The 21719-nt window shown below is 58.8% G+C and overlaps 3 protein-coding genes across 5 annotated transcripts; 2 read left to right on the plus strand and 1 right to left on the minus strand.

Annotated features, from left to right (window-relative positions):
• Nucleotides 1-713: 713 nt before the first annotated feature.
• Nucleotides 714-2121, minus strand: LOC132329612 (collagen alpha-1(I) chain-like). Its single transcript, XM_059850808.1, has 2 exons — nucleotides 1529-2121; nucleotides 714-1026 (listed from the first exon to the last, which is right to left on the minus strand). The coding sequence occupies exons 1-2, from the start codon at nucleotides 2119-2121 to the stop codon at nucleotides 714-716; spliced, it is 906 nt and encodes a 301-aa protein (XP_059706791.1).
• TMEM150A (transmembrane protein 150A) lies at nucleotides 2015-10711 on the plus strand. 2 transcript variants are annotated; one of them, XM_059851468.1, is made up of 7 exons: nucleotides 2015-2199; nucleotides 3986-4033; nucleotides 5606-5677; nucleotides 5817-5884; nucleotides 6013-6140; nucleotides 7003-7180; nucleotides 8600-8965. In XM_059851468.1, exons 1-7 carry the CDS (start codon nucleotides 2120-2122, stop codon nucleotides 8740-8742), a joined length of 717 nt encoding a protein of 238 aa, XP_059707451.1. In that variant the 5' UTR covers nucleotides 2015-2119; the 3' UTR covers nucleotides 8743-8965. The 2 variants fall into 2 exon arrangements, with proteins under 2 accessions (XP_059707451.1, XP_059707450.1); XM_059851467.1 differs by lacking the exon at nucleotides 8600-8965 and adding an exon at nucleotides 8972-10711 and having other exon boundaries at nucleotides 2024-2199.
• Nucleotides 10712-10927: 216 nt separating this feature from the next.
• Nucleotides 10928-21715, plus strand: NFKB2 (nuclear factor kappa B subunit 2). Of its 2 annotated transcripts, none has more exons than XM_059851452.1 (24): nucleotides 10928-11036; nucleotides 13789-13972; nucleotides 15014-15166; nucleotides 15396-15474; nucleotides 15948-15988; nucleotides 16088-16186; nucleotides 16432-16583; nucleotides 17198-17304; nucleotides 17454-17612; nucleotides 17701-17805; nucleotides 17939-18024; nucleotides 18150-18288; nucleotides 18368-18487; nucleotides 18583-18768; nucleotides 18930-19071; nucleotides 19205-19319; nucleotides 19521-19728; nucleotides 19818-19987; nucleotides 20142-20244; nucleotides 20358-20587; nucleotides 20769-20838; nucleotides 20955-21127; nucleotides 21204-21315; nucleotides 21412-21715. In XM_059851452.1, the coding sequence occupies exons 2-24, from the start codon at nucleotides 13928-13930 to the stop codon at nucleotides 21525-21527; spliced, it is 2910 nt and encodes a 969-aa protein (XP_059707435.1). In that variant the 5' UTR covers nucleotides 10928-11036; nucleotides 13789-13927; the 3' UTR covers nucleotides 21528-21715. The 2 variants fall into 2 exon arrangements, with proteins under 2 accessions (XP_059707435.1, XP_059707436.1); XM_059851453.1 differs by having other exon boundaries at nucleotides 10929-11036; nucleotides 15014-15058.
• Nucleotides 21716-21719: the final 4 nt, after the last annotated feature.

Here is a 21719-nt window from a genome sequence, read left to right on the forward strand (position 1 = left end):
TGGGGTGGTGTCAGCTAATAGCAAAGCTCCATGTTGCCAGCTGCCTTCTGATAGCTGTTTTGGGCATATGCTATGTTTTAACACGTGCTGTGTTTGCAAACCCAGCTTCTCCTGAGAGCATTACATCTTAACTCAGACAATTATGGTGCAAAGCAAACGCCACCTGAGAGAACTGCAGGAAGCGGGACTAGAATGGAAGGAATGTTGACTGGAAAGACAGAATTGCACTTTAAACAGTTTTCACTAGACTGTAAATAGGAATGGACTGGAAAACCAGAAAAAGAATGATAAGCCCTGACTGTAAAACATACGTTTAGCACTGAAACTTGTGAAACAAAGCACTGCTGTTTTTAATTTCAATTTAAAAATTGGGTCTGAGCATACTCAAAAGGTCTGTAAGAAAGATTTCCAGGATGTATCAACAGTGAGCTGGCTTTTTTTAGAAGTTACCCTCACTCCTATAAACGCCAGCTGTTGAACTCCTCTGGAAAAATTTATGCCTGTTACACAGTTGATGTGTTCTGAAGCCACTGTGCCTGGCATTTTCGGCCCAGCTGCGCAGCAGGCAGCCCGGCAGGGCTTGTGCTTCTCGCCTGTGGCCCTGGAGTGATCCGTGCTCTGCCAAGGCTGCTGGAGGCGGGAGCCCCGGCGCAGCGGGCACTGTTCCCACTGTCCATGTGCTGTGGAGGCTGCCGGGAGAGGGAGGGCCAGGCCTACTGCCGGACGGGCGGGCGGACAGGAATGCACGGGGCAGCTTTGGGAGCACAACCGGCTCGGGTGCTAAGTTCTGGAGTGCAGCTCTTGCCCCGAACTGAACAGCGAGGAGAGAGCCTGGGCCCGTGGGGAGGCTGCTTGGGGCGCGAGTCAACGCGGAGGACGATGAGATCCCCCAAGACTACAAGTCCCAGTGTGCAGTACTGCTCCTGCGGTTGTGTAACCAGCACCCTGGCCCGAGGAAGGCGGTGGGCGGCCAAGGCTCCGCTCCCACACAGGCCAGGGTCAGAGCTGTCCCCGGGCAGCTCCTCTCTGCAGAAGGCAAAGTGCGGGCTTTATGAGCTCCAAACGCTCCGTTCTCAAGGGGTGTGCACACCGCTTGGCGATGGAGGATGTGTTGGGACTTGAAAACACATCCCCATAAGCAGTCAGGGGGCAAGAGGGCAAGTTATTGCTGAGTTCTCAATAGAGAAATGGGACGGCTGTGGCCTTACCACAGCCCTGCTTCTCTGCCAGGGGAAGTTGTGCTTCCTTTCCTCACGTTTTCTGTGTAAGAAAAATGGAAATTTCTCTGGTGGTTGGCTGCTAAACTTAATCCCTAGTTGCAGAAAGCGTCTGGGAAGAGAGAGGTCAGGGTAACCGAGTCGGGAGCGTGTGCAGGCACTGGCTGGCAGTGTGGCTGCAGCCTTGTCCTCTGGACGGAATGCTGAGCCCTATGGAACAGTGAACTAAGGAAGGTCTTCGCTGCCTGGCCCCTCCCTGTGGCAGTACCTCCTGCCTCGTCCTCTGACAGTGCCCTCTGGACTATGCTTACAGGAGCCCACACTTTTGCGGATGTGGGCCTCGGGCTGGTGTCCGGGACACCATCACCTGGAGCTGAGGGGGGTGAGGCCCCCAGGCCTGCAGCCGGCCGTCCATGCCCGAGTCAGCCTTGGCAAAAGCTGTTCGGGTTCCCAGCTCCCGGGAGGAGCGTTCGCTGCTGAGCTGGCCTGCCCTCCCCTGCGCTCTAGGGGAGCCTGTCCCTCGCTGAGGCTCAGCCGAGCGCGCTGCGGGGGCGCCCGCCCCGCGGAGCCCGGCGTTGCCGGCTCCGTGCCGTCCCGCTCCCCGGCTGCCCTCCCCAGCACCGACCTGCTCCCCGGGCCTGCAGCGCGGACGCCACGTGGCGCCGGGGGCCGCGCCGGCCCGTCCCGCTCCCCGCTGCCGCCGGACGGGGCGGGCCCGGCCCTGCCGCCGAGCGGGACCCGCGCTGCCCCGGGGCGGGGCCGGCCTGGGCTGTCCCGGCGCCGCTCCGCACGGCCGGACCCGCTCCGCCCGCCAGCCCGGCCCCGACCCCGGCCCCGTCGCCCATGGGGAGCGCGGCCCGGCGGCGGCCCGGCGGCCCCGCTCGCCCGTAGCCCGGCGGGGCATGCCAGGCCCCAGGATGCCGGCCTGGGGGATCCTGCCCGTCACGCTGCCTGCCTTCACCATCACCGGCATGTGGATCGTGTGAGTGCCGCGGGGTCGCCGCCAGCCCCCCACCCACGGGCATTGGGGCCGGGGCCCGGGCCGGATGCTGCGGGATGACTGAGGGCGAGGGTTTGGAGGATGCTCTAGAGTGGAATGCTGCGAGGTGGGATGCAGCGGGCTGGAGGTTACGGGGAGCCGCTCTCCTCGGTCATGTTGGGGCACTTCTGGACACTCAGGGGCTCCCACAGCCGCCCTCGTGGTCCCCGCGTCCCCTGCAGCAGCGCTGGCATTTGCCTCCCTGTCCTTAAATCCCTGACACCCTGCGGAATCGTGCACCCCTGTCCCGGCCCGAGTGCGGCTGACGCTCAGGTGGCCCGGGAACGGCATTGGGAGCCACGCCACCAGCCCAGGTACTGCAGCACCAGGGCTGCAGTCCGTATATGGGCACCCATCCCATGTAGTGGATGGATGGGCCTTTTGCTAGGAATAGAGGCTGTGTCACTTGGGGGAACAGTACTAGTCCACCCCAGCAGTCCATTTCTCAGGCCTTAACACAAGTAAGCAGTGGATGAAGGACTTTTCTCAAAGGCATCAAGAGGTTCAGTATAGGTGGTGGGACTTCCTGGGCTGTGGGATGGAGCAAGTGCACCCCATATGCATGCAGGTTCCTCCAAGAGCTTCCCCCTGAGGTATCGCCTGTCCTACTTCACAACAAAGCCGAATGTTGTACCTGTTGCTAGGAGCTTAAACTGCAAGTCTTTCCCTTGGACACCTTGCAAATCATGGGCTGCCTCCCATGAGTGACCCTGGGGGACAGATGCCCCACCAGACCAAAGCAGCACAGGTGGGAGTTTCTGCTTATGATCCTCTCAGCCTGAGCTACCCTGGGAGTGGCCCTTTTGGAGACCTGTGCTGGGAGATGGCTCAGTGAGGGGTCTGCTCCTTGGTGGCTGGGGATGCTCTTCCTTGTTTTCCCCCACCTGTCCTGCTCTTTGCCTCTGTTCTAGGATCATCTTTTTGCAGCCCAGCTGTTACACGGCCAGCTCAGGAAGGAGAGAAGTTTTCATACTGGTCTTGGGACCTATTATAAACCTGAGCTGTTCACAACCAGCCAGTGATTTGAGCAATAGGCATTGCTGTGGCTGCTGGGCAGGAGGGCTCCTCGATGGTGGGGTGGGGGCCATGGGGCTGAGAGCCCTTGGAGTGGAGCGGGATGCATGTCATGAATGCCCTGTTACACTGACTAAGGCACAAGGGGGACTCCACAGTGACATGCTTGATGGAGCTGATCTCCCCATAATGCCCTCCCATTCCTGGCTACTTTTCCAGACTTCCTTTAGCTCTGTTGTTGGCCAGCCAGAGGCTGGGGGAAGCAGGGCAGAGCCAGCACCATTGGGTGTCACCTGGCACAGCTGTAGGCTGTTGGAGAGCCCTGATGCCAGGGGCATGCCAGCGAGGCTCTGTGACAGAGCAGTCCCCCAGCACCAGTGGAGCACAGCAGCACGATGGAGAAGAGGCCCCACAGAAGCAGCTGCACTGAACTGGAGCAGGAGGTGGCTCTCAGCAGGGATGGGGGTACATGGCAGGGGAACCTGGTCCCAGCAGTGGGAATTCTGTGGAGCATGTGCTCAGGCACTTGTTTTTCTTTGTCCTGCTTTTTAAAGCTGGGGGGTGCCACAGGTTGAGTGCTGGCCCCTGGCAGGCAGTGAGGGTCTGTATCCTCTGCTCTGGCAGCTTGTCCCTGTGGCTGCTCTGGGTGCTGGCAGGGAAAGGGGCTGCAGAAAGGTGGGTGGCTGTGGTAACTCTGTTGTTGTCTCTCCTCCAGATATGCCATGGCACTGTCCAACAACCACATCTGCCCTGTCCACAACTGGTAAGGTCTGCAGGGAAGCAGGGGCTTTTTGGCACATCCTGGCTTGATTAAAGATCTCATAATGCCAAGTCCCTCCATACCTGTCCCACTTAAAGTATGCCAAGCTGTGCTAGACCGCTGGGTAGCTGAGGCACTCCCTGCACCATGACTGTGCTGAAGGGGGGTTGGGGATGGTGGGAGCATTAAAGGGGCACAGAGCTACCTTCTTTCCCAGCAGACATGATGGTGATGGGGTGCAAATGCCACAGGGCACATGCCCCCTGCCCAGCCAATTGGCTTTTGGGAGCAGAACAGCTTGGGGTCCAGCTGCTGTCAGGGCTGGGCTGCCCTCCCTCCCCTACTCAGGCTCTCTGTGGTAACAGCTACTCTGCTGAACAGTACAGCCTCGCTGCAAACCAGACGGGGAGAAGGAGGCCTTTCAAAAAACACAGCATGGAGAAAGTATGAAAATAAGTGGTCAGGGAATTACAGAGGGCTGTGTGTCTCCATGGAAAAGGTTGTGACTTGCTTGCTTGAGGCTAAATCTGGCAGTGCCAGGGGGATGGGATGGTCCTGCAGCACCCAGACACCCCATGGACAGAACTGCCTGCAACACCCCCAGATGGGGGATGAGGCGTGGAAGAGACAAGGGCTGGGAAAAGAAACACTGTTTGGTCTCTTGGCAACTCCTTCTGCAGGGTTTTTGGCTTGTAGCGTCGCCTTAAAAATCTGCCCAGAAAGATCCATGTTAGTTTAATTCTTGCTGGAGTGTTTGAAGAAGTGAAAAAAAAAAACCTGCTGCCATTTCCTGCCTGATGGCTGATTCTGCCCTGGGAAGAATGTGTGTGTAGGGTTGTCTCTGCTGCACAGCCAGCTCTTAATGACGAATAATGCTTCCCAGCCTTGGGCTGCTTGCTTTAAACAAAATAATAATAAAAAAAAAACTCCCAAACTAAACACAGCCCTAAGAGCAGCCTTTGAGGAGGCCGTGGGGCTCCACGCCTCGCCTGGGTTTAGTGGTTGGAAAACAAAGCCACCAGTAAACTGAGGAGACTGAAAAAACATCAGAGCTCAGCCCAGCCCTTTCCAAAAAGGCTTTTTTAACCATTTGCTTGCTGCATTGCTGGAGGTGGTGGATGGACAGCCTGGGCAAGGGACAGGGCAGCACTTGTCCCCACACAGCTCCCCCCACAGTGTTGTTCCCCCTGAGTCCCCCCAGCTTCGCTGGTGCTTCCATCATGGGAATATGTGAGGGGGCTGGCAGGTGGGTGCTCCTGCTCCTGTCTGGGTGTGGGGCTGCCAGAACCCCCTGAGCCCACATCCCAGCCTGCACAGCCTCTGCCCTGCCATGGCCTCTCCCTCAAAGAATGGGCTCTGGGTGAGCAGCAGAGCCAGCAGGCGGGGGACAGGCTGTGGAAACACAGGCATGATTCTGCCTGTTGGGCAGTGGGTCACTCTCTGGAGATTGTGGCACATCCCTGGGTTTGGGCTGCACTCATTGTGGAGCAACTCGACTGCCATAGCAGGGCGGGAGACAGGAAGGTCCTGGGCAGCATCTTGGCTCTCCTAACCCTGTTCCTTTGCTGCTGGCAGGAGTTACAACCAGTCATGTGACATGGATGGCCCCAGCTCCTGCTGCACGCTGGATCACATCCCCCTCGTCAGGTGAGCAGCCTCAGTGTGGGGGTAGAGCTGCACTGAGACCCCTCCAGGGCAACCCAGGAGGGTGTCCTGCGGAGGGAGCCAAGCACACACCCCAGTGCCCCCTGTCTGAGTGCTCTGTGGGTCTTGTTTGTCCCCGCAGCAAGTGTGGCACCCTGCCTCCTGAGAGCTGCTTCTTCAGCCTCATCTGCAGCCTGGGCTCCTTCATGGGTGAGTGCCTGCTGCTGGGGAAGCAGGGCTGAGAGAGGCTGCCCTGCACCCACCCCAGCATGGGGCAGCAGTGGGCTGACGGGGCCGCAGACAGTGGCATGTGACAGGGCTGTGTTTCCCTCCCGCAGTCATTCTGGTGGGCCTGCTGCGGTATGCCCACCTCCTGGAGCGCCTGGGGCCGTCCCTCCTCAACACCCTGGGGCTGGCCACTGGCTGGGTCTGCGCTGCTGGCCTCACCATGGTTGGCAACTTTCAGGTAAGGCATCTCCTCAGGAGACCCTGGGGTAGGGGGCCAGAAGAGGGCCTTGGCTGGAGCGGGGCAATGGCTGTGCTCAGCAGGGTAGGGTTTGGGGTCGTTGGTTTGGTCCAGCATCCCGTCCATGCAATCCTTCCCTTCCCCTGAGTCAGTGCCGTGCTTCCCAGGGTACTGAGTGTCCTTTGTGTATTCATAGTTCAAGTCCACAATAAGCTGCTGGGTTTGTTTAAACCCTTACCTGAGCCCCTCTGCACTGTCTGTCCTCTCCATGGACGTGTGCAGGGGCAGGGATATGCTGTTCAGGCTGCTCCTGATCCTGCCCAGGGGGTGACACCAGGAAACTGTCAGAGCAGAGCCTGTGCTCACGGGGAGCAGAGCGGGCCCAGGCTTGGCAGCACACCGCGGTGCTCAGCCCCTGCCTGCTCGGCCTCTCGGCAGCTGCCTGCAGCAGCCGGTCCCTCCCATTTGGCAGGAGGCTGCTGCCCACACCAGCCCCGGGAGGAGCTTTGCAGGCCCCGATCCCCCTTGTGGCCCAGCCGTGGTGAGCGGTGTTTGGCTGTGACCCTTAGGAGGGGTGCAGGCAGTCCCTGATGTTGCTCGGGACAGAGGGCAGCCCCTGCCCCTGGACACAGCAGGGCTGCTGGCCCATGGATGAAAGAAACAGAGTGCTTGGAGATCCCAGCAGTAGATGGTGGATCCAAGTCTGCTTTTCAGCCAGGAGTCAGGCACAGGGTGAGCTGCCTGGACCTGCTCTCAGCACTGTCTGCACCCCTTCCTGGGCAGGAGTACAACTCCTGGAGGAGAGTCACGCTGTGATAGGCAGTGTCCCAGAGTGTTGGCACTGATGGTTTCTTCCCCACAGGTGGATCACGCCAAGGTGCTACACTACATTGGGGCAGGGGTGGCCTTTCCCACCAGCATGCTGTTCCTGCTCCTGCAGTCCATCCTCACCTACCGCATGGCTAAAACCCGAGGGCAGTACTGGACCGGCCACTTACGTAGCATCCTCACCACTGTGGCCTTCTTCACCCTCGTCTTCAGTATCCTGAAGGGTGTGGGAAGAAGACTGGGAATCGGCTGGTGAAAGCTGGTCCTCACAGTGGGGTATATCCCCCAAATTCTCTATCCTTTGGTCTGGCAATGAGGCATGGTGCCAGGAGAGGAGCTGGGCAGGGCACTGAGGGTGGGCAGCTGACTGCAGGTGTAGGCTAGAGGAGCAGCAGTACCAGGGCTGGGCAGGGGCTGAGTAGGGGAAGGGATACTGCTGGGTATCTCTTGGGGTGCTGGCATGCCCCAAACCAGCTGTGCTCTGGCTGCTGCAGCCCAGCCACCTCTGCTGGCTCCAGTCACACACCACCCAGGTCTGGTTAATTGTTTGACTTTTTTAATGGGACAAAGGTATTTTGAGCCCTTGGCAATGCAAAGTCCATCTGGATTACCTCTCTGACTGAAGCTGAGTACAAAAAGCACTGTGTGCAGGTGCCAGGTGGGTGTGTGGCAGCACCTCTGTCAGCCAGAACTTCTGGGCACTTGCCAGCCAACCTGCCCATGGGACAAGGAAGGGTTTGGTGAGCAGGTACTGGGTCTGCAAACACTTTACCAGGTCATGGCATCAGGTGGGCTGGTGCTCAAAGAATGGTCCCAAGTGTGTGGCTGGGGAGTGAGGAGCTTATTTGGGACTGAGGTTGGGGATAAATTGTGAAACAAGGTAGTGGCTATTGGGCAGGAAGGAGAAAAAGCATGCAGTGTCCATGGATCCCAAAGAGGCTGGCTGGGGTCTGGCTGAGATGAGCCACACAAGAGGAGCCTGGGGGTGCTGGCAGGCCTGTCACATATCAGAGGGTCCTGCTCTGTCACCACAGCAGGCAGGCAGGCTGGGAATCAGGCTGGGAGCTGAGAAAGGCAGGACTGCTGCAGGGCCATGCCAGCTGGGAGGGACATGAAGGGCGTGTAAGGACAAGGAAGACCGGAGTGGTGCCCATCTGCTGTAGCCATTCTGCTCTGTAAGCTCTGGGACTGGCAATGGGCAAGCAGAGAGCTGTGGTGCGGACAGTGTGGGGAGAGGGCTGGGATCTTTTCTGATGTGATGGGGGAGTCAGCAGAGGGCTCTACACTGTACAGGTCAGGTCCCCTTCTGCAGCTCTCCCAGATCTTGGTCTCACTTGCAGAAGGCATGGTACTGCTGGAGGCTTCACCCTGGAGGGCTTGGGAATGTACCTCCTCCCCTCACCCACAGTAGCTCTTGCCATAGGTTTCCCTGGAGAGTTTTGGTGGGGATGAGAGAAGGATAAAGAAATTCTGGTAGTGGTAGGATCTGGAGAAGTGGGAGCAGGCCCCCTCTCTGGGGTGGGCCAGCCTGCAGCACAGAAGGATAGGAGGTGCTGCAGGACTGGGATGCAACAGTCCAAACCGTGTCTCAAAAGTTGAGTTTTATCATCTTTGACAGCATCCTGTGAGAGGATGGAGACCACCAGCCTGGCTTGAGGAAGAGGCAAGGAGTGTGGGGAAGTTGAGCATCTGGGCGCCTGGCTTTCACTGGGACCTGCAGCCTGAGCTCGTCCTGCCCTGGCCTCTTCAGATAATCCCAGCCTGGCATCAGTGATTTATCAAGGCTGGTTTGGGCATGTGTGCCACTGCTTCACCTGTGCCAGGGCCCTTCTGGTGCTGGGAGAAGCATGTGGGGGTTTCTCAGTGTTAGGAGTGGTGGTGGTGTACCCATCCTGCAGAGGATGGGTACTCACGTCCACCCCAGCATGCAGTAACAGTGGGACATGGCACTCCATGGGGTGGTTGGGGTTCAGCTGTACTATCCTTGACTGGGATACCCTCAGGTGGCGTGTTCTTCATCCAGGAGAGCTTTGTGCTACAGCACGTGGCTGCCTTGTGTGAGTGGATGTTCATCATTGATGTCCTGGTTTTCTACGGCACGTTCACCTTTGAGTTTGGGGCCATCTCCACAGACACCTTCCTGGTCCTGCTGAAAGCCAGCCGGGCCCCCAAAAGTTACAAAGGCGAGAGCAGCCTGTCCAGTACAGCCCACATCCACAGCCATGTGGAGGGCCTGGCTATGGCCTGACCCCCACAGGAGGCAGCCCAGAGTGGAGACCACAAATTGGGCTCTGCCAGTGACTCCCCACCTTGAATATCTCTAAAAACCCCACTGCTGTGTGTTTGTGTGTGTGTGTGTGTGTTTATGTGTTTTTGTGTGTGTGTGTGTGTGTGTGTGTGTGTGTGTGTGTGTGTGTGTGTGTGTGCACGTGGGCCTGCAGTGCTCTCCACTCTCAGCAGGAGCTGTGTCCAGTGCTCCTCTGGCAGTTGCTGCCCCTGCAAGAGCTGTCCCCTCCCTGCCCACGGGGTTTGGGGTCACTGCTGGAGTGTGGGGATGACAACCTGGCGCTATCAGCAGAGCCAGGATCTGCCCCTGAGCCTCTGGGGTAGCCTGATCTGAGTCAGGCTGCTGAAGGCAATCATACTGAGGCTTCCTCCTGTAAGGGACGTGGGGGACCTGCGGTCTCACCCTTTCTTCACCACACAAGCCTGGTGGGCTGGAAGGGGATGAGATCTCTGTTCTTCCCTCCTTCACAGGGGTAAGAAAGCCTTCCAGATGGCTACTGTGACTGTCAGAGGAGCCAAAAACACAGAGTGCCTTTTCCCTTTCTTGGGAAGTGACTGCACTGCCAGTCTGTTTGCAGCCCCAGTGAGGATGGCAGCAAGGGGTCTCTCCCTGCCTGCCTTCCCAGGTGGAGGTGGTGTCTCACTCTGCTGCAGGATGACACCAGCAGCCCCAGCTGGACTGTGCTGACCCCCCCTGCCCCGTGCCAGGGCTCTCACTGCTCAGGGCCTTCTATGCCATCAGTCAATGGCTTTTCCTGCATTTTTTCAGCTTTGAGAATTGCTGAGGCAGGTTTCACCTCCCTGGTCACAGCATTTCCCTGCTTCCAGCTAGTTTGGGAAATGAGTCTTCAAATTTACCATCATACGGGGGATGTCCTGCAGGCACCGTGCCTGCTGAGCAGGGGACTTCTGCTCTGTGCCGCTGCCAGCCCAGGCTGTCCCAGGGAGTGCAGCCATGGAAAGGGGAAGCGCTTCTGTAGGACCAGAGGAAGCGTGTGCCCCATTTTCTGGGACTCCCAAATCCGTCCTCTGGTGCCTTGGCCGATGCCTGCCTGGCGGGAGCTCATCCCACTCAGCCGCAGCATCCTTGAGCTGAGGTGCAGCCCGGAGTGTCCTGGGCAGGGGGCTGAGGTGTTGAGGGGTGAGAGTGCTGTGTGTGCATGCATGTGTGTGTATGCATAGATCTACAAATATATATATATATATATATACACACATACATATATATATATATATAAAAAATCCCCTTGTCCCTGGAGAGGGGCATTTGCTGCTGCTGCTGTGCGCATTGATCAAGTTGGGCTTTCCTATTTGCCCGCCTTTTCCAAACCGGCCTGTAAATCCACCAGTATATGTAGTTCAAAGAGGAGCCTTTCTGACTTTTGTATCTAATATATTTTTTAAAAAGTATATATAAAGACAACAGTGAATTTACGATAATAAAAGTGAAAATCATCCATGTGTGAGGCAGACGGTCCTTCCCCGTTGGAGTAGCAGCTGGCCATGGGAATGGGGTGAAGGGTTCTGTCCCCCGCGTCGGAGGAGAGCCATGAGCCCGGGGCTCGGTTCCCTGACCCGAGTGCCAGCCAGGTGGCGGATAGGTGATGTCGCCGGAATGCAGCAGCCTGGAGTTGCCCGTCCCCTTGGGGGTCCCCCGGCCCGCCCTCCCGCTGTCTCCGCCGGGCGGAGCCGGGTCCGGGAAGCCCCGGGAGGCGGAGTCGGGTCGGGACTTTCCCGGTACCGCGGCCGGGGCGCAGCGGCCGGCCTGCGGCTGGGATGAAGGTAAGCGGCCGGGCCGGGGTGTGGGTCCTGGGGCTGCCGGGGGGACCCGTCCGAGCAGCGGCGGGCAGGGCTACCCGCGCCAGCGGGAGAACGGTTCCCAGGGAAAGGGAGTTGAGCGGTCCCGAGGTTTAAAATTCCTGTGCTTGGGCTGCCCGTCCCAGCGGAAGGGTTCTGGGCTCTCTCCCACTCCAGCCGGTCCCTGGTTGCTTCTGGCCGGCCATGCGGCCAGCTGGGGTGGGGTGTGTTGGGAAGATCCAGGTTGGAGAGACAGTTGCTCTCTCGGAGGGGAGAGGAGACCGCAAGTCCCAGCGCTGGCCGTTACACCCTTTTCCCTGCCGGTGGGGAAGTTCCCTATTTTCTGTTCTGCCCCATCCTGCAGCTCTCCCTCTTGCGTCCTGAGCCCTCCTGCGCTGGAGCAGGGGTGGCCTGCTGCCCGCTCCGAGGGGAATCAGATCCGTGCCCGCAGGCTCGGCAAGCTATAGCCCCAATGGAGCCGTGAGCACCAACACGGTAGTGGTACTGTGGGCAGAGTGGAAACTGGAGAGAGTGAAAGACAGCGAACGCCGGGCTGACGCTGGCAGGGGGTCTCTAAGGGCATACAGCTAGATTAATAGTTCATAGCAGCAGAGGAGCTGATTTACAGGCCCTTAGAGGAGAAAACCAGAAGATCCAGTGGGTGGTTGGGGTTTGCCAAAACCAACTTGATAGCCACAATGGGAGTAAAGGCATTTTATGCAGAGATACACAAATGGCTTCAGGGGCCAGAGGCAGGCTGTCAGGAGGAGAAGGCTTAGAAAGCTTTCAGGGAGAGGGGATTTCTCTCTGCCATGCTTGCTGGTCAAGGACTTGGGTTCCAGGAAGGGTCTCAGAGCAAAGTCACTGTGAACACAATAAGAGAGAGACTTAGCAGCCTCTTGCCAGTAGCTGTTGGGACTCCAGGGATGGAGCAGAGCACAGGAGTTGTGCAGAGAGCAAGGCCAAATATTTAGGGCTATTGTTTGCAGGTGTTAGCAGACCCAAGGGAAATCAAATGCGAAGGGAAGAGTGTGTTAAAGGAGCAGCCAGCTGAGTGGCTGGAACGTGTCAGCTGTACACCAGCGCAGTTCAGAGCAGGGCTATGCTTGTGCTGCCTCCTGCATTTCTGGAGCACCCTTTCCCATGGCTACTAAACACTCCTGCCTCAGATAGGCTGACGTGTGTTTCCCTCCTGCCTGCAGGGCATCAGCTCTGCAAGTCAGCCGACTGTCATGGGAGGAAAGAAAATAGCACCTGCATTACTAGGTCACGTTCAAGGAGCTGCAGGCATAAAAAGATTGGGTTTAACTTGCACTGTTTGCCAAAGGCTGGCCCTTAACTGAAGCACTGTGGCTGGCACAGGGAGGCTGTGCCATCTGGCAAGGGTGCTGTGGCAGTGCTGCGCTTCAGGGCAGGGAGCTGATGCTGCTCTGGGCACTGCCTTGCAGCTGGATGCTGCTCTTTTCCCCCATTCTCAGCAATGCCCAGAGAATCCTTCCTGAACCCTAGGAATGTGTGAAGATGGGGAGAATTAGCCAAGTGAATGGGGTCTGCAGTTCAAGCCTATGATCCAGGGCAGATGTGTTGGGAAGACAAAGTAGGGGATGCTACTGATGGAGGAAGGAGAGATATGTTCCCTTCTGGTATGTATGGGGGAAAAAAGCTGCATATGCTACACTCCTAGGGGAAGCCCCAAGTCCTGGAGGCCAGAAAGGCATGCTGCTTGGCACAGGAGGCAGGACTTCACCTTGAGAGCAGGTCTGAGGTTGCCTGAGGTTGCTTTTCCAGGAACAAGGAAGCAGGTGGTGATACCATCTCTGCTCAGCAAGTAAGGTGGGCTTCCTCCAGCACACACTGCACAAGGATGCAGGGATATGGCTGGCAACCTCCAGAGAGAGCCAGAGCTGTATGGGATGGGAAGACACAGGTACAAGACCATGACATTCTTTAGCTGTGCTGTTTGCTGCAACAAGTGGAAGTGTCCTGGGCAGCAGTGAGTGAGCTGATGCCACCAGAGAAGGGAGTTGTGCTGTTCAAGGGGCACAGTCTGTTGTCATCCAGCAGCTTCAGGCCTGGGCTCTCCCACCAGGCTCAGTGGGTAGGGTAGGTGGCTGTTCCCAGCACACTGAGGAAGGTTGTTCGTCCCTTTGTTCGCCTCTCTGGAAGATCTGTGCCCAGCAGATGGGGTGGCTGGCTGGTAGCAGGCTGAATGCTCAGGTGAATTCCACCAGGTGAAATGATCAATGGGATCCCAAAAGCAGGCAGTCTGTGCTGCTTCCCACTGACCAGCAGGGGGTTGTATCCATGTTCCTAGGCCTTCGGAAGCCCCTGCAGAATGACAGGAGGAAGGTCCCCACCTCATTTTGCAGTGCTGGATCTCTGCCTTCTCCTTGCACCCTCCCCTGCACTTGCAGGTCCCACAGACCCCACGTCTCAGGCTGCACAGTTGCCTCCATGCTTAGGTGGCAGGCCAACCGGGAAAAACCTCAGGCTTGAGGTCACAGGACAGTCCCTTTGGAAGACTTGAGTAGCTGAAAAATCTCCTTGAAAAGGCTCTGTTCAGCTTCTGAAGAATATGAGTCACGCACGGATTGAACAATCCCCTTCCTTCCCCACTTCTCCCACACACTCAAAATCCCCTGAGTGGGACCTGCAGCAACCACTGATTCAGAAATTCATAGTATGAGGGCATTGTGGAGTCAGATATGGGATTTTTTTTTTTCTTTTCATTGGTTAGTGAGAAGAAATGCAGAGCGTGCCTGTAGGCTGTCCCCTGATCCTGCCCCTTTGCTAGAAGTCGCCGGTGTTTTTCTGTGGTCAGGCAGACCTTGACCCCAGCGGAACTCCTGTCTGTGGTACTGGCAGTCCCTGTGACCATGCTGGGGCTGAACGGGTTGCTGAGACCAACCTCTTCCTCCCCGGTGAGTAGGAGGGTGTGAGCATCGTGGGCCCCTGCTGCTGGCAGTGCCTTGCTGGGGTCGGCGGGAAGCATCCAGTGCTGAATGCTGGGGTGGTGGGAGATGCTCCCACAGGGAGCTCTGCGGCTGCCCCTTCCACTTTGAAGCCAGTGGGAAGGAGGCAATGGGAACACGGATAGCGAATGCCTCTCTCTGGCCACCTCCGCGGGAAGGATGCAGGGGCTGCTGTGTAAGTTGAAATTCGGGAGAGGGAAAGCACCCCTTTGGGTGCCTGCAAGGGGCTGCTGACTCTGCAGCGTCCTGGAGAGATTCCTTCGTCCAGGGGGGAGCCAGTGGGCTTGGGGACAGCACTTTGGGGGGACTCCTGTTTGAGTCCATAGGGGCTTGGAGGCGACATCCTGGTGCGGGAGACACATCTCTGTGCAGGATGGGATGATGTGGGGTAGGGATCTTGGGGAAACCAGGGGTTTCTGCGGGGATTTACGGCGCGGGCGGGTGGTTTCAGCCGTGCTGCACTGCAGGTCTTGCTAGGCAAGGGCTCATGGCAGCGCAGCGGGGACTGGCACCCGTAGCGGGACAGGCGGCCGGGGACGGTGTGGGGCAAATCTCTCCGTACTCCCGAGGGGAAAATACGGCACATCTGGCTCCCCGGAGCTGCCAGGCAGCGCCCGCGCGAGAACGCCCGGGGGAGGCGGGCGGGAGTGCTCCGGGATTTCCAGCCCGCCCCGGGCTCCGAGTCCAAAATTCCCAGGCGAGGAGGGGACAGCCCGTCCTGCTGCCCCGAGCGGCCGCCGGCGGGCGCAGGAGCGGCCGGGCCGAGCGGAGCCCCGCTCCGAGCCGTGCCGGGCCGACCCTCGCGTTCCGTGGCCCCGGTGCCGTGCCCCCGGCCGGGCCGAGCCGTGTCCCGGCCGCGGCGGGCGGGGCGGGGCGGTGACGCGCGGTCCCGTCATTTCCCGGCTCGGCGGGGTTTCTAGGGACTTTCCGGAGCGGCGGTGCCTTCCTGCAGCCCCGCTCCCCGCTCAACACCCCCCCCTCTCCCCGCAGGCCGGCGGCCGGCCCCGCGCCGACATGGACGAGCAGTTCCAACCCGTGAGTGCGGCACGGATCGGATCGGATCGACCCGGGGGGTGTCGCTGCCTGGTCCCGGCCCCCGAGCTGCGCAGGGGGCAGTGCCCGACCCCACGGGTGGGGTGGGAGGTGGGGGTCCGAGCCTGCTTCCTGGGTGGGAGGCGGGAGGGTCTGTGTCAGCCTCCAGGGGTGGGCACTGAGGGGTCTGCACCTGCCCGCCTCTCTTCCCGGGGAGGAACAGGGATCTCTGCCTGCCCGAATGGGGTTTTGTGCCAGACTGACATCACCCCCCCAGGGTAGCTGGGGGATTCCAGCCCCAACACACTCATCACATTCACCTTCCCTCCCTCCCACCTAGTGCCTGGATGGGATTGACTATGATGACTTCAGTTTTGGCTCCCACATGATGGAGCAGAAGGAGCCCTTGATGGAGACAGGTAAGGGCCCCTCTGGCTGTACCCTTCCAGGGATCCCCAGCTGCAGTGGAGTTTCCAAGCAGGTTGACTCACGCCTTTTAGTTGCCAGAAGCACCACAGGCTTTGTCCTTACTGGTCCCACTGTGGGCTGGCTGGAAATCCCTGCCTCGTGACACCAGGATGGGGCTTCTTCCATCTGTCCCTACTGTTCAGTCTACCAGGGACTGCCAGGTTGGGCTGTGACCTCCTGGGGGTCTCTTGTTTTCCAAGTGGCAGAGCATCCTCCGGCCCTCCCCTCCTCTTCCTGCTATTCTGACTGCTGTTTTCAGCTGGGCTGTGACAGCACAGGGTTTGAGGGCTCTGAGGACCCCCATGGGACAGACAGGGGTCACATCACCTTCAGTGCTGTCCCTGTATCTCCAGCATCCTTGGTGAGAACATGCACTTTGGTTATCCTGTGTTTCTCATTCGTACCTCTCCTTTCTGTTCTCCAGTGGAAGGTCCCTACCTTGTCATTATTGAGCAGCCAAAGCAGGTAAGGATGTCACCCAGGTAAAGACATGTGTAACTGTCTCATGCTCTCATGGCATCAGACTTTGGCCACCCTTGGCTGACCCGCTCTCTGCCTCCACAGCGGGGCTTCCGATTTCGGTACGGCTGCGAGGGCCCTTCCCATGGGGGACTGCCGGGAGCATCCAGCGAGAAGGGGCGCAAGACCTATCCCACTGTCAAGGTGAGCGCTGCCATGGGAAGGGCATGGAGCAGTGTCCTCAGCCAATAGTGCTTGAGCACCAGGAGGGAGCCTTGAAGGGAGGACAGGAATTTATAATAAGTTCTCGTGTGTGTCCTGATGCTGGAGGGATGGGAGAGCTGCAGCAGGAGGGGTGGTGGCCATGGGGAGGGATAACAGGGATTTGTAGAGAATCCTTCAGGCTCCTGGCTTATTGTACCTGACCCCCATCTCCTGCTTCCCTGCAGATCTGTAACTACACAGGGATGGCCCGGATCGAGGTAGACCTGGTGACACACAGTGACCCTCCCCGTGTACATGCCCACAGCCTGGTGGGCAAGCAGTGCAACGAGGCTGGCAACTGTGTCACGATCGTGGGACCCAAGGACATGACTGCTCAGTATGTGCAAGGAGGACCCAGGGTGGCCTCTTGCTTTTGTGAGGTGGCTGTGGGTGCTGCCTGCAGCTTTTGAGATGGGGAGAAGATAGGGGTTAGTGCGCCCTGGAGCTGGGTTTGCTGGATGAGGTCAGCTGTGTGTAGTTCATTGTTACAACTCTGTCCCCTGAGCATTTTGCCTGTCTCTGGGTTTTGACATATGCAGCTCATTTTGAGCTTCTGTTTTTGAGGTTGCAGCTCCCCAGCTTTGCAGATGACTTTTGAAGTCAGCCTGAGTCACAGGGTTATTCTGCCACTGCTGCAGTTGCTCTTACATATCCATCTCTGGCTCAGCTCAGTACCATTTGCATCCCTCTGGCCTTCAGTCCTCTTGGTCTCGTCTTTGACAGCCCTCTGGACTTGTCACCTGTGGGGACCCAGAGTTTCTGGGGCTCCTTTTCTCTCCTCTGCAGTTGCTTCTCTTCTACCACACACACACACTGATTCCTTGCTGCCCGAGCGGCACCGCTCTGTGCTCAGGACCTTCCCAGCTGCAGGAGTATGTGCCCCTTTGGGCTTGTTGCTGCTGGCCTTGATGCTTCCAGATCCCAGAAGGTTCCCTCTTCCCTCTTCTCCAGGTTCAGCAACCTGGGTGTGCTCCATGTCACCAAGAAGAATATGATGGAGATCATGAAGGAAAAGCTGAAGCAGCAGAAGATGCGCAACAGGAGCCGCCTGCTGACGGGTGAGGGCAACCTGGGAACTCAGTGGGCCTCGGCACCGTGGGCTGACAGCTGGGGGCTGGGCTTAGCATGGGGCTGGGGTGGGTAGGAAGGGGACCTGGAGCACTGTCCCCCCATACAGCCTTGACAGTTTGTCCCCCTGCTCTGGCAGAAGGGGAGCTGCGTGAGATTGAGCTGGAGGCGAAGGAGCTGAAGAAGGTGATGGACCTGAGCATTGTGCGGTTGCGCTTCACCGCCTACCTCCGTGACAGCAGTGGCAACTTCACACTCGCTCTCCAGCCTGTCATCTCAGACCCCATCCATGACAGCAGTGAGTGTGGGGCCAGTCCAGGAAGGTGATGGGGCAGGAGAAGGTAAGGACTTCTGCACAGAGACTCCCAAAACCTCTTGATCTGCAGAGTCCCCCGGAGCTTCCAACCTAAAGATCTCACGGATGGATAAGACAGCAGGCTCCGTGCGGGGAGGAGACGAAGTCTACTTGCTGTGTGATAAAGTTCAGAAAGGTAAAGCCATTCTCACCTTCTGGAGGGGCTGTAGCAGGAGAGGTCCAAGGCCCCTGGGTGGTCAGGAGTCTTTGTCTTTGGAGCCTGTTTGGAGCAAGGAGACAGGCGGTGCCAGTGCCTCTTCTCTTCCCAGATGACATTGAGGTGCGTTTCTACGAGGATGATGAGAACGGCTGGCAGGCATTTGGGGACTTTTCTCCTACAGATGTGCACAAGCAGGTACAGGGGAGGTGGGGAGAGTCCTGCTCTGCTTCAAGGCAGATGACTGCCTTGTGGGGTGAGGCAGCCCTGTCCCCAGCTTCAGGGATGAGCAGAACCTCATGTCCATCATGTCCTGCCCACAGTATGCCATTGTCTTCCGCACACCTCCCTACCACAAGCCCAAGATCGACCGTCCTGTCACCGTCTTCCTGCAGCTGAAGCGGAAGCGGGGAGGCGATGTGAGTGACTCCAAGCAGTTCACCTACTACCCAGTGGTGGAAGGTGAGCACCACCCAGGCAGGCTGGCATGCCCCCTGCTGCTGGGGCTGCCTCTCACCCTGCTGCCTCTCTCTCCCCACAGATAAGGAAGAAGTGGAGAGGAAGCGCAAGAAAGTCCTGCCTCAGTTTCCTCAGCACTTTGGCGGTGGCTCGCATATGGGGGGGGCCGGCGGGGGGGCCGGGGGCTTTGGCTCTGGAGGAGGTGAGTGGCGATGCCTCTTCCTCCTCCTCTCTCAGATGGCTGAGGTCTGGTCTGGGGACTCCCTCTGCTCACCCATCCTCTGCCTTGCCCCACAGGTGGGAACCTCAGCTTCCCATACTCCTCTGGACTGACCTACAACAGCATCTACTCGCCCGGCCCCCACCCAGTGGGTGGCTACCAGGGGGGTGTGCAGATGAAGGGCCCTGAGGCAGAAGGGCCTGGGAGCGACAGGCAAGCACCTGCAGAAGAGAGCACGTACTGCAAGGAGCTGCAGAAGCACGGTAGGAGGAGCAGAGCTTGAGGGAGGGCTGGGGCACATTGCGCAGGAGAGGAGGCATGGACGGGGACCTTTTGGGGTTATGTGCTGCTCTCCATACCTACTGGATATAGAAGGGTGGATGGGGCTGCTGCCCTGGAGGTGACATCTTGCTCTGCCCCCCAGCCCAGCTGTGCCAGCTGTGGATGCTGGCGTTAGCCCGTCGCAATGCCCATGCCCTGCTCGACTACTCGGTCACCGCCGACCCCCGCATGCTGCTGGCAGTCCAGAGGCACCTGGCCGCGTCACAGGATGAGAACGGAGACACGTGAGCACACGAGGGGTTGGAAGGGAGGGCATGGTGGTCTTGTCTGTCAGAGCCATTATGGGGCTTTGAGGGCAGCAAGGAGCACCTGGAGAAGCATGGAGCTGAGCTAGGGACCATCCCACTCTCTGTACAGGCCTTTGCACCTCGCTATTATCCATGAACAGACAGCTGTGATCAAGCAGCTGATCGATGTCATTGTTAGCATCCCCAGCCAGCAGATCATCAATATCTCCAATAACCTGCAACAGGTATGTGTTTTTCAAAGCAGCCAGTTCTCCTCTGCCTGGGCGTAGTCCCTCACTCCTATTTTCCAACCCCGGGGGCTCCTGTAGCTGCTCCTCCTGAGGGGAGGCTGCAGATCTGAACAAGTTGCAGCTACTGGAGAGAATGGTGGGGCAGGACTTGGCTCCTCTTGTGAGTGCTGCTGAGGATGTGCTGCTGTCCTGCAGACGCCACTGCATCTGGCAGTCATCACCAAGCAGCCCCAAGTGGTCCAGCTCCTGCTGCAAGCCCGCGCCGACCCAACCTTGCTGGACCGCTATGGCAATTCCCTGCTGCACCTGGCACTCCCAGCTGGCGATGAAGAGATGCTGAGGACGCTGCTGGCTCACCTGGGCTCAGCTGCCCCTTATCTGCTCCGCCTGCCTGATTTCCATGGTGAGTGTGGCTCAGGAGCGATGGGCAGAACCCCAGTGTGCCATCATGGGCTTGGCCAGAAGGCTGCTGAACCTATCCCGATCTTTCAGGCTTCCTGCCTGTGCATTTGGCTGTGAAGGCAAAGAGTTTGGCTTGCCTGGACCTGCTGGTCAGGACGGGAGCAGATGTGAATGCAGTGGAGAGGCAAAGTGGGAGGACCCCACTGCACCTGGCTGTGGAGATGGAGAACCTGAACATGGCCACCCACCTGGTGAAGAAGGTATGGAGCGGCTGGTGTAGTGGTGGCTGTGGGACAGGGATGGGGTACAGCCTCCTACAGGCTCCTGGCAGAAGTGGGGGCTCCTCTGAGGCCTTGGGGTGTGGGAGGAGCAGTGCCCAGGCAGCCCATCCTCATGGTCTCACACCTTTCTTAGCTAGGAGCAGACATCAACAGCCGGACTTTCGCTGGGAACACCCCCCTGCACTTGGCTGCTGGCCTGGGCTCCCCCACCCTCACCAAACTGCTCCTTAAAGCTGGTAAGGCACTGCCTTTCCTCTTTCCCTCACCATAACTCTGGCTGCCTGTACTGGGTGGTGCCAGGCAAAAGGTCAGACCCGTGGGCCTGGCTCATGCCAACCTTTCCCGACAGGGGCAGATGTTTTGTGTGAGAATGATGAGCCCATGAGCCTATCCTCGTCAGAGGCCAGTAGCGACACAGACACTGACCCTGAGGAGCAGGAGCTGGCCATGGATCTGGGGGAGCCAGCCCTGGCTGCAGAGCACAGCACCGGTTCCAAGCTCTCCACACAGGGGCACTGGCAGGCAGGGCACAGGCAGCGCCGCTGCCACACGTCCCTGGACCTGACTCGGAGCCAGAAGGTGTGTGGCACAGCGGGACAAACTCACTGGGAAAGTTTCTGTGCAGGCCACGGGATGGATGGAGCAGAGTTCCAGGAGATGCTCCTGTGCTCCTCCGTGTCCTGCAGAGATCCAAGGCGTGAGGAGGCAATGGGGGATCTGGGCAGTGCTTTGGAAGATTGACATCCATGTCTGTCTGCAGGTGCGGGAGATCCTGCTGCAGGCCTCCCAGCAGGGGCCCAAGGCAGAACTGCCCACTGCCCCCCAGCCAGGTGAGCAGCCCCTCTGTCCCCCACCCCCCAACTCAGAAGCACCACACTTAGGCAGGGTAACACCCTCCCGGCAGCAAGGATGGGCAGCCTGTGATGAGGGCATCTCTTTCACACAGGGAAGGTCCTTTCACTGGACAGTGAGGCACTGCAGGGGCTGGAGCAGCTGCTGAACCAAGACTGCAGTGGGTCAGACTGGATCGAGCTGGCCAAGCGCCTGGGGCTGTGCAGTCTCGTGGAGACCTACAAGGACACGCCCTCGCCCAGTGTCAGCCTCCTGCGCAGTTACGAGGTCAGTGCCTGGTTGGGGTGCCTCTGTCCCCCTGCCTGTCTGGCCATCAGCCCTACTCAGTGCCCTCTCTCCACAGCTGGCAGGTGGCAGCCTGGGGGGACTGCTGGAGGCACTGGACTCCATGGGGCTCCACAATGCCGTGAGGATGCTCCACAAAAGCGAGGCACTGGAGAAGCTGCAAAGCACAGGTACAGAGAGGGAGGGCTGGGGCTGGTGGGCAGGGAGTGTCGCTGCTGCCCCACCTGTTGCCCCATCAGTAAGAGCATGTGGGGATTGATTTGCAGAGCTGAAGGAAGACAGTGCCTACGGCAGTGAGTCGGTGGAGGAGGAGCAGGCGCCCACACTAGCCCTGAAGCCGGGGGGTGAGCTGCCCCCCAGCCAGCAGCCACAGGTGCACTGAGGAGCCATTCAGCAGCCCCTGTGACCACACAGGGAGCTGCACTGCCCTCTGCCTTACCCACACAAGTGCCTTCTGGACTAGGGATCTGGCTGCTTGGACTCAGGGGGATGGGACGCAGCTGGCTCCTGCCCGTCTCTGCTCTTATTTAATGGTTTTTCTTCTGAATAAAAGGACACAGGTTCCATTAATCGT

The sequence above is a fragment of the Haemorhous mexicanus genome, chromosome 7 (genome assembly GCF_027477595.1).
Source record: "Haemorhous mexicanus isolate bHaeMex1 chromosome 7, bHaeMex1.pri, whole genome shotgun sequence".
Classification (NCBI taxonomy): domain Eukaryota; kingdom Metazoa; phylum Chordata; class Aves; order Passeriformes; family Fringillidae; genus Haemorhous; species Haemorhous mexicanus.